General features: G+C 46.0%; 2 protein-coding genes across 3 annotated transcripts; both read left to right on the top strand.

Annotated features, from left to right (window-relative positions):
• The first annotated feature begins 224 nt into the window (after window positions 1–224).
• LOC127301569 (DNA ligase 1) lies at window positions 225–7347 on the top strand. Of its 2 annotated transcripts, none has more exons than XM_051331847.1 (18): window positions 225–1425; window positions 1519–1635; window positions 1802–1903; window positions 1989–2102; window positions 2787–3017; window positions 3100–3194; window positions 3367–3454; window positions 3703–3834; window positions 4313–4425; window positions 4799–4900; window positions 5150–5211; window positions 5310–5381; window positions 5475–5548; window positions 5643–5699; window positions 6608–6685; window positions 6771–6848; window positions 6927–7039; window positions 7141–7347. In XM_051331847.1, the coding sequence occupies exons 1-17, from the start codon at window positions 262–264 to the stop codon at window positions 6993–6995; spliced, it is 2748 nt and encodes a 915-aa protein (XP_051187807.1). In that variant the 5' UTR covers window positions 225–261; the 3' UTR covers window positions 6996–7039; window positions 7141–7347. The 2 variants fall into 2 exon arrangements, with proteins under 2 accessions (XP_051187807.1, XP_051187802.1); XM_051331842.1 differs by having other exon boundaries at window positions 7138–7347.
• A 664-nt stretch (window positions 7348–8011) lies between these two features.
• LOC127333166 (uncharacterized) lies at window positions 8012–8722 on the top strand. The gene has a single exon (XM_051359500.1). The coding sequence runs from the start codon at window positions 8012–8014 to the stop codon at window positions 8720–8722; it is 711 nt and encodes a 236-aa protein (XP_051215460.1).
• Window positions 8723–10446: the final 1724 nt, after the last annotated feature.

Raw genomic sequence — 10446 nt, 5'->3', positions numbered from 1 at the left:
CTAGAACCCCAGAGTCCCATGTAACAGAAACAAGTGTCTGTTTAAACGAGTAGAAAATCATTTGAGAAATCTTATATCGAGGATATCTTCCCAAATAAACAGAAACGAATCGGGAGAGAAACGAGAAAATAAATTGCTGAAGCGAGGCCTCTCCCAGTTGGCAAATTCTCCGACCAAAATCGCCTCTCGCGCCTTCGTCCCGCACCAACAGCGAGGCCCGGCCGGCTCACCTCTAAAACCCTTCCCCGCCCCGTCCACCTCATGTTCCTCCTTCGAGCCACCACCTCCACCCCGTTTCACTTCCTCCGATGCCACTTCCACCCGCTCCCCTCGCCTAAAACCCTAGCCACCGCTCTCGCCCCGCCGCCGCCGCCGCCGCCGCTCCTCCGCCCCCGCCCCCGCCTCTACTCCTCCGCCTCCCCTCGCCGCCGCTCCACCGCCGCCACCGCCAAATCCGTCGACAAGAGGCCGCCCGCGAGCCCGAGGAGGGCGGAGGCGGTCCCGCCGCTGCCCGCGGTCGCCGCGGGGGGAGGACCCATGTCGTCCTCGGGCGGCGCCGGGGGGAAGCGCTCCGTGGCGGATGTGCTCATGGGGAACGCGCGGGACGCCGCCAGGAAGGCCAAGAAGGGGGGGCCCGGGGCGCCGTCCCCCAAGAAGACCAAGGCCGCCACCCAGCCCGACGACGCGACGCCCGAGCCGCCTTCCCCGGCCAAGTCGCCCGCCAAGGCCAACGACGCGCCCGGGGCGAAGAAGAGGTCCCCGTCGCCCACGAGGTCCAAGAAGCCAGCCGCGCCCCTGAAATCTGAGGCCGACGAGAAGCCCCCTTCGCCAAAGAGGTCCAAAAAGCCAGCCGCGCCCCCGAAATCTGAGGCCGAGGAGAAGCCCCCATCGCCAAAGCGGTCCAAAGCCCCAGCGGCCAAATCCGACCCCAAGCCCTCCGCCCAAGCCCCCGTCCCCCAATCTGACGGCAAGAGGAGGTCGCCGTCGCCAACCAAGGCGTCCCAATCCGAGGATAAGAAGAGGCCCTCCTCACCACCAAAGAAGCCCAAGACCTCAACTGCCACCACCAAGCCCGAGGAAGCGAACACCACCCTCGAGCTCAAGAAGAAAGGCGGCGACTTCGATCCCGCGGCCGCCGCCTACTGGAAGCCGGGCGAGCCCGTGCCGTTCCTGTTCTTGGCCCGGGCGCTCGATCTCATCTCCAACGAGTCGGGCCGGATTCTCATTACGGAGATCCTGTCGAATGTGTTCCGCACGATTATTGCCACGACGCCTCAGGATCTCCTCGCGACGGTGTACCTCTCGGTTAGCCGGATTGCGCCGCCCCATGAAGGGATCGAGCTTGGGATCGGGGATACGTCAATCATCCGTGCGCTCTCTGAGGCATATGGCCGCAAGGAGGAGCATGTCAAGAAGAACCTCAAGGTCGTTACACTGGGAAAATATAGCTCCTACACTGAGCAACAGCAACGGAGTTTGGGCATAATTTGATTGCTTTGTTTGTCTTTGCTATTGTAGGAATTGGGTGATTTGGGGCTTGTGGCCAAAGCAAGCAGGTCGTCACAGAAGATGATGTACAAGCCAAAACCACTGACAATACCACGCGTGCTTGATACATTTCGGACAATCGCAAAGGTTGTTATATCCTTTCTCATTTTTCTACTGGTTCGATAATGTTGAAATGCTTATTTATCCAAAATAAATCCATGCTTAGTAGTAATCAGTTAGATTGGAGAGAGGATAATCTTGTTCCAGAATTCGGTGTCACCTCAGAAACCACTAAGAAATCATAATTTTTCAGGAATCTGGTAAAGATAGTCAAGATAAGAAAAGAAATCATATCAAAGGACTCCTTGTTGCTGCAACGGACTGTGAACCTCAATACATTATACGCCTTCTGCAGGTAAACATCGCAATGTCCACTTAAATGCACTTTGAGAATCTTAATATTATTTGCTAGAAAACCTCTGAACTGTCACTTGTTGCAGTCAAAGATGCGCATTGGGTTGGCAGAAAAAACTGTCCAAATGGCTCTCGCGCAAGCTGCTGTATATTCTGAAAAAGGGTCTCCACCGAAAGAAGTCCAATCACCTTTTGAAGAGGTTGATGCACTCATTTCTTCTATTGACATGTTTATGTTAATTACATATTTGAGTGCAGCTTTTACTAATTTAGTATTACTCATTAAGGCTTGTATGTAACCAGTAACCTGAACGACTCAAAAGAGTTTCTACAAGTTGTTTTTGCAACATGCCGAATTCGATATTTTTGATTCCTGTTGTTACAATCACGAAATCTTGCTAGCTAAGAAATAGTCAAGTATGTTTGGTTGTGGACCAAACTCAACCTTACCAATGAATTGGTCATGCCTCTTTGCCCAATCTAGTTTGTTAGTTCATTTTTCTTGCAAACATCACCAAAACTTGGGATGGCAGAACCGTGACCAAAAGTTTGGCTAGCCAAATGTTTTGTGTGGTGAACTTGAACCAAACACACCAATCCTCCTTCTATGGCTCCATCTACTCACCACTTAAATATTATTGACACTATTAAGAACTGGAACCTATAATAATTCTATATCTGAACTTATCTGAGTTGATGTTCTGAATTGTGATTGTTCTCTTCGGAGTGGGGAGTATTCATTGTAGCATCATGTGAAGGATTATATATCTTGTGTGCATCGGCAACATCTTTTCACACTTTATTCTTATGTTGTATGAAATCCGTGCATGGATACCGACTGTTATGATCAGTTCTGATATTTCTGTATCCTCTATTCTTTGTAGGCTGCAAAAATAATTAAACACGCATATTCAGTTCTTCCAATCTATGATAAAATTGTCCCAACTCTTCTTGAAGCTGGTGTCTGGAAACTTCCGGAAACATGCAATTTCTCCATAGGTGTCCCTGTTGGCCCTATGTTGGCAAAAGCAACGAAATCGGTCTCAGAGATTATTGACAAGTTTCAAGGTCGTGACTACACTTGTGAGTACAAGTATGATGGTGAACGCGCCCAGGTACGATCAAGCCTAATGGGTATGAACTATTTATATATTTTGCCCAGGCTAATCCCAAGTAACACTAAAATTTTGAATGAAGATCCATTGCATGGAGGATGGAACAGTGGAGATTTATAGTCGGAATGCTGAACGGAACACTGGGAAGTACCCTGATGTTGTTGATGCCGTTTCCAGGTATTACTTACCTTCTCATTTCACCTACCAATTATTTAAAGCTCCATATCTATACATGGTAGCATTGGTAAGCTAGATATGTTTACAAACACATAGCTAATCTATGCACTTATTGTGCATTTTCTGTTGCACTTATAATTCCTGAGAATTAACATTCTTTATCTCAATGCAGATTCCGAAAGCCTACAGTGAAGTCATTTGTCTTAGACTGTGAAATTGTTGCTTATGACCGTGAAAAGAAGAGAATTTTACCTTTTCAGGTTTGTATTCTTTCCCTGTTGTATGCTCAGCTATATGTATCGTGGTCACTGTGAAAGTAAGCTTACTCTTAATCTTAACAGGGAAAGTTGCTTTTATGCCAAGCTTTCCCTGTTATATGCTCAGCTATATGCAGTAGATAGACTAATGTATCTTGTTATCATCATACCAACCTTGCTTTTATGCCAAGTTTTGATGTACTTGTTACCTCTATTTGTAAGGATGTTGATATCTTTCTCCCTCCTTTCAGATACTTAGCACAAGAGCCCGCAAGGGTGTTACTATAAATGACATCAAAGTTACAGTCTGTACTTTTGGCTTTGATATTCTTTACATCAACGGGAAACCTCTTCTCCAGGAACAACTCAAAGTTCGCCGAGAGGTATCGTACAGATTTTGAGAATCCTCTTAATAACATATAATTTCATTCTGAGGTATCGTACCCTTTTAAGGTTTTTTTTTTCTTATAAATTTTAGAAGGAATGCAGGTATGTCCTCAGAAAGTTATGATTGCAGATTTTTATTACTTGAGCTACTATAGAAGAGCCAGCCATTAATTCCCTAATCATGTATGCAACAACAAGTCAACAACAACATCAAAGCCTTTTTCCCAAGCAAGTAGGGGTAGGCTAGATATGAAACCCAACAGAAACAAAAGAAAACTGGTGAGAGAGAGAGAGAGAGTAAACAATATTATGTGTATATCTACGGAAAACTGGTGTAGTCCCATTCCTGATCCGATTGATAAACAATAAAAATGTTGTGTACTTACGTGGTTGCACCGTAAAAAAGACTAATTCATTTGGCTGTCTGGACTGTTGAAAGATGTATTTATTCCTTGGGCTTTGAATACTTGGCAGCACCTTTACAACTCTTTCGAGGAAGTACCAGGAGTTTTTCAACTGGCCACTGCTATTACATCAAATGACCTCGAGGAGATACAAAAATTTCTTGACCTATCTGTCAACTCCAGGTAATTTGATTTCCTAGAGCTGTCACTTTACCATTAACCAGCTTAAGTGCCTGCTAGTGATGAGTTCTGCCCCCTTGTTCTTTATAAGTACTTGTAACATCTTCTATTGTTTGCTCCAGTTCACCTTCGATTGTTATCTAATAGATCCATTTGGTTGTTGTGAGAGGACATCTAAGGCACCTTGGATATATGCATATCTGTGAAAATAAGTGGCCAAATAAACATAATTAACTGTAGCATCAATGCATCATATTATCAGGACTTCAGTAAGGAGAAACAATCTGTGGGGGAGTGTGCATGGAACTGTTGCAATGCTAACCGCCACCCTTCTTTGCCAATCTTTTCCGCCACTAAGATTTAAGTGATTTTGAAGTTGTGAAGGGTTGATTATCAAGACACTGGATACAGATGCTACATATGAACCAGCGAAGCGGTCAAACAATTGGTTGAAATTGAAGAAAGACTACATGGATAGGTTTGTATATTTCATGCCATACTGATATCCTTCATTTTGCCTGCATAAGCATGGAAATCTAGATAATAGCTTTAGACCATGGGATATAGATAGCGTATTTATCCTCAATGTTATTGTCTCATCATTGCGACATGACACCTTACTCTGAACTTTTGGGTTGTCAACAAGTTTTCTCAGTTGAGACTTACTTGATTAGTAAGATAAGCACTGATATTATGTTCTTTGATGGTGTATTCCTTTTTTGGCCAGCGTTGGAGACTCTTTAGATTTGGTTCCAATTGCTGCCTTTCATGGAAGAGGAAAACGAACAGGTAATTGGCATGCATACTGGACATGAGATAAAGTTGATTATGACAGTTTATGTGTGCATTTATCTGATCCTTCTTGGCATTTTTTTTCTTCTTACCAGGTGTATATGGATCATTCCTCCTGGCATGCTATGACGATCAGAATGAAGAATACCAAACAATCTGCAATATAGGTATATTCTTAACCCTAAATTGCTTGACTGATGAATCAATTCTCCATAATCTGTTTGTATGAATCAGTTCTCCATAATCTGTTTTTATAATAGGTACTGGGTTTTCTGAGCAACAACTGGAACAATGTTCTACAAGCCTCCGGGGTAAAGTAATAAATAACCCCAAGGTGATACATTCCTGCAACTTGTTGCATGATTGTTTCCTTTTATTAATACGCTGCCATGTTGTGCTGTTCGATAGTTACACATTCCATTTTGCAGGCATACTATAGGTTCGCTGACACAACTAACCCAGATGTGTGGTTTGAGCCATCAGAGGTGATATGCACATTGAATCTTTAGTCCTTGACTAATTACTATTACTTTGTTGCATATTTTCTGTTTGCCTGCTTTTGTCACTTTTGATTGTCACTCTATTTGATTGATCTTAGCTTTTTCTAGTATTTTAGATTAATATTGAAATAATGAACATAAACCAGTGATCATTAATGATCTAGCAACATCAGAATGAACATGTTCTTAAGGCAATATGCTGGTAAATTAGCTGGTAACAACATTGAAAGAAAACTTATTTCTTCATTATGTTGACTCCCAGTTATTTGAAGTCGCGTAATCGTTTTTGTTGCTGTGTCAGTTCATGTGCAGTGGAAACAATTAGTTTAAGGTGAAAACTAGCATCTACTTGCATTTTATATGCATTTGGTGTTGACTCTGAAAATTGTTGGCTATTTACACCCACACCTTAAGGCCTCGTTCGGCAGGCCGGTTTTTTAGAGTTTTCTGGTGTAATTTCACAGGCGAACACTCCGTAACACCCTAAAACACTCCATACATTCGGCACTGGACGGGTGGAGCTCCGTCAATCACGTGATGTTCGCTGAAATACTCGTCGGGTTGACCGGCATAAAAAACACTCCACCCACCTCGCGTTTTTCCTGTTACATGGATTTCTCTGTGCTCCGCCAGATTAGCGATCGATTTAGGCTATATTTTTATTTTCCTCCCGACCAGGGTGGATCTGCGGCGGATCGGCAGATGATTGTGCTGGTTAGTTACACCTCCACATACACCAATCCTTAGTGAAAACACCTCATCCACCCAAAACACTCTGCATGAAACTCTGGAATACACGGCTGCCGAACGAGGCCTAAGGGGTTACAATAGTTCAATTGTAGGTTCATACTTGTCTGGGTTTGTAAATCTCATTATGTTTTGCTTGTCGTCAGGTGTGGGAGGTCAAAGCTGCTGATTTGAGCATAAGTCCTGTTCATCGTGCTGCTAATGGTATAGTTGACCCAAATAAGGTTGGTAATGCTATTTGGTCTCCTCATTCCCCCATTCATAAGTTATATGCCAAGTATAGGAGGCTAACGTATAAATTGAAACCAGGGCATCTCTCTAAGGTTTCCTCGTTTGTTGCGGGTGCGTGAGGATAAAAACCCAGAACATGCAACCACGTCTGAGCAAGTAAGGTTTCTGTTACTGGTCTTCTTATGATACATATGTGGTTTAGATTTTGATGCGGGGGACTATCCAAATTCCCAGGTTGCGGATATGTATCGTGCTCAAAAAATAAACCACTCACACAACCAAGACGACGAGGATGATGACTGAGACTGACCCCATTGTCTGTGCGTTATATGCGCCAACTTATTGTGGTAAACACCAACACGTCTTATCTTCAAATTCAGCAGCTTATCCATATGTTTACCTCTTGCTGGATAATATCTGCCTCCTGATTCTGTTATCATTTTAGCAGGACATAGCCAAGAATGTATGTCCAGTGATTTGCTTCGCTGTTGTTCAAACTGACTTCAGCATTTGTTCACTTATTGTAACGCTATGCAACTTTTTCTTTGTTTGTTTTCTGGTTCTCAATTGGCACAACCAAAAGATGTACATACGCTGAGTTCTGAGTCACTCTTGGTGCTACTCTTCAATCTGATATCCCCCAATTCATTCTGAACTATAGGGCGCGTTTGGTTGCCTGCATTCAATTCCTGCACCACTGAGCCAGTGGGAAGAAATCCACATCTCGTTCCGGACGGGTCATGGGCCATAAAAACCTCGTTATTTGGTGGCCTGCATAGAGTATTTTCGGCCCCGTGGAGATATGGGCCTTGGCCGTTTGGTAGATTGGTTTTTAGGTCCCGTAGCAGTCTAGAACGGCGCCGCTGTTGTTTGGTTGCAATCTAGAAACTGGTTCTGCTTAGAGCAACTCTAACAGAGCCCGTAAACGGGCCAAAACCGAAAAATAACCGCTGTTTTACGGGTTCGGGGCGAAAAAACGGCGCCGATCAGTGACCGTAAAAGGGCCAAAACCGAAAAACTTTTTTCGGGCCGAGACCGAAAACTCAAAACGGCCTGTATTTGTAGGGGTCGATCGAGCGAACCGAACGCTCGATCCCTATCTAGGGCGCGCTGAAGGTTCAGCTGACGCAACCGCTCGCTCGCTCCTTCCCCCACGCTCCCCGAGCCGCCACCACACTCCGCCGCCGCCGCCCCGCCCAATTCGCCCGAGCCCCGCAACCCGGAGGTAGCGACGGTCGCCCCGCACCCCGTCCGCTGTTCCTCGCCCAACTCCGGCTGCTGCCCCCACCGCCGCCGCTGCCGCTCCGTCGGAATCGAGGATGAGCTCGGGTGACGATTTCGATCTGTCGGATTCGTCGAGCTCCGACGATTCCGACCTCGACGAGCTGCTCCAGGACGACGACTTGGAGGCCACCATGCTCCTCCTCGCCGTCAAGGACCTGGAGGACCGCGCGAAGCTGCTGAATCGGAGGCGCGGTTCCGTGTTCGGCCGGAACCACATCCAGCGGAATCGCCTCCTCGGCCACGAGCAGCTGATGGAGGACTACTTCGCCGAGGTACCTACCTATCCTGCCCATCTGTTCCGTAGGAGGTATCGCATGCGGCGTAGCTTGTTCGTCCGAATCGTCAAAGACTGCGGATTGCATTCGAATTACTTCAAGCAACGTAGGAATGCCGTCGGGGTGATGGGTTTCAGCGCTTTGCAAAAGATCTCTGCTGCCATGAGGGTAATTGCATATGGCATCCCTGCGGATTACACCGACGAGTATCTTCGAATTGGCGAAGATACTACCACAGAGTCAGTCCGCAGGTTTGCTCGCATGATTATCAAGTTGTACGGGCCTACGTATCTCCGAGCTCCCAACGAGGATGACACCAAACGGTTGATGCAGATAAATGAGAAAAGAGGTTGGCCTGGAATGCTTGGTATTCTCGATTGTATGCATTGGACATGGAAGAATTGTCCAAAGCATGGCATGGACAGTACTGTGGCAAGAGCAAAGATGCAACCATTGTCCTTGAGGACGTAGCATCACAATATTTGTGGATTTGGCACTGTTTTTTTTTGGTTTGCCGGGGACACTCAATGACATCAACGTCCTGCAAAGGTCTCCTTTGTTTGCTAAATTAGCAAATGGGGAAGCACCCACTTGCAACTACAAGGTCATGAACAATAAGTATACAATGGGCTATTACCTAGCCGATGGCATCTATCCGGATTGGGTAACTTTTGTTAAGTCTGTCAAGGATCCCCAAGATAGAATAGAAGCTGAATTTGCCAAGGCCCAAGAATCAGCTCGCAAGGACATTGAGAGAGCTTTTGGTGTTTTGCAAGCAAGGTTTGCCATTGTTCGTGGCCCAACCAGATTTTGGGACAAGAAAACCCTTGTCAACATCATGACATGTTGTGTGATTCTTCACAAAATGATCATCGAGGATGAAAGAGACTTGAGCTTGCCCTGCTTCTATGACAATGTTGGCACCCGAGTGGAACCCCAACGCAATCCGGATCGCATTGAAGCTTTCCTTGAGGCACATCAGCAGATTGAGAATTCCACTACCCATGCCCAGCTCGTCTATGATCTGAAGATGCACCACTGGCAGCGACATGGCCGTCGCCTTTGATCCTACCATTCCATTCATTTGCTTGTCACATGTATCATTGTTGAGACATTTGTGCATTGTCCCGAAGTTGTTGTAATTTGGTTGAGACATTTTACATTTGTTCAATTTTCCCAGAACTGTTGTAATAATTTGGTTCAGACAATTATTTATGTGTTTTAATAATTTGGATGATTATTTGATTAATTAAGATACATTGTTATATGTGTTGCATATGAAAAACCCTGCTTTTACGGGTTCGGAACCCGCAGGCGCAGAACAGCGTTACGGGCTCTGTTCTGCGCCTGCCATTTTCCGGCCCGTAAACACGAGTTCGGTGCACTGAACTCGGGTTTTTCGGTTCGCGTTTTTACGGGCTCTGTTAGAGATGCTCTTACCTCTTACCTTCGGTGGTGAGGTTGCCAGTGATGAACATCACAAGGAAGAACACAGTTTAGAGTTCAGACAAAGTAAAGCAGTGATAAAAGTTCAAACACCTTCATAGTTCAGCACACAGGAGGATCATAGTTCAGGACACAAGACGAACATAGCTCAGGACACACATAGTTGAACAGACGAGTGGAACAACAACACAGATCAGGAGCTTCAAACATGGCTTTGGAAGACTACACACCTCGTCGCGTCGCCATGGTAATCGCACATGGTCATCACCCTAGTGCAGGTGTAGTCGAAGATGACCACATTGAACTGGAAGGTGGACACCTTGAAGACGAGGAACTGGCCTATCTGCAGCTGATGAGCGACGAAGAAGGCCGCCCACCCCTGGTCGATGTACACGTCATCGCCTTCTCTCACCGTAGTCATCCTCCAGTAGCAGCATGTGTTGGTGGTGACGACGATGTTCGAAGGGACTTCTCCGAACCACCTGACGAAATCACGAGGGATCCGTAGCCGCTCGAAGGTAGGCTTGAAGACGATGCCCGGGAACTGGTCCGGCGCAACGTACGGCTAGAAGTGGCCGGCTTTAGCCGCCCTTCGCTTCTTCGACGGTCCCTCGTCGGGGGTCTGAGGTGACCCAAGCTTGAGCTTCTCAGTCTGCGAGAAGAACACATGGCATTAGAGGTGTGCCTGCTCACAAGTATATAGATGTAAACATGTGATGCCTCATACATTGAATCACACGGCAGCTCAA

The sequence above is a fragment of the Lolium perenne genome, chromosome 1 (genome assembly GCF_019359855.2).
Source record: "Lolium perenne isolate Kyuss_39 chromosome 1, Kyuss_2.0, whole genome shotgun sequence".
NCBI lineage: Eukaryota > Viridiplantae > Streptophyta > Magnoliopsida > Poales > Poaceae > Lolium > Lolium perenne.
Note: the sequence above shows the minus strand (reverse complement) of the source record. Positions and strands in the feature narration are given on the sequence as shown.

Excerpts from the sequence above, each read along its gene's own strand:
- LOC127333166 (XM_051359500.1), top strand. The coding sequence starts at position 8,012 with ATGAGCTCGGGTGACGATTTCGATCTGTCGGATTCGTCGAGCTCCGAC.
- LOC127301569 (XM_051331847.1), top strand. The coding sequence starts at position 262 with ATGTTCCTCCTTCGAGCCACCACCTCCACCCCGTTTCACTTCCTCCGA. Across the intron at positions 5,212-5,309 it reads TGGAAGAGGAAAACGAACAG|GTGTATATGGATCATTCCTC; the intron begins GTAATTGGCATG and ends TCTTCTTACCAG. Across the intron at positions 5,549-5,642 it reads AAGTAATAAATAACCCCAAG|GCATACTATAGGTTCGCTGA; the intron begins GTGATACATTCC and ends TCCATTTTGCAG.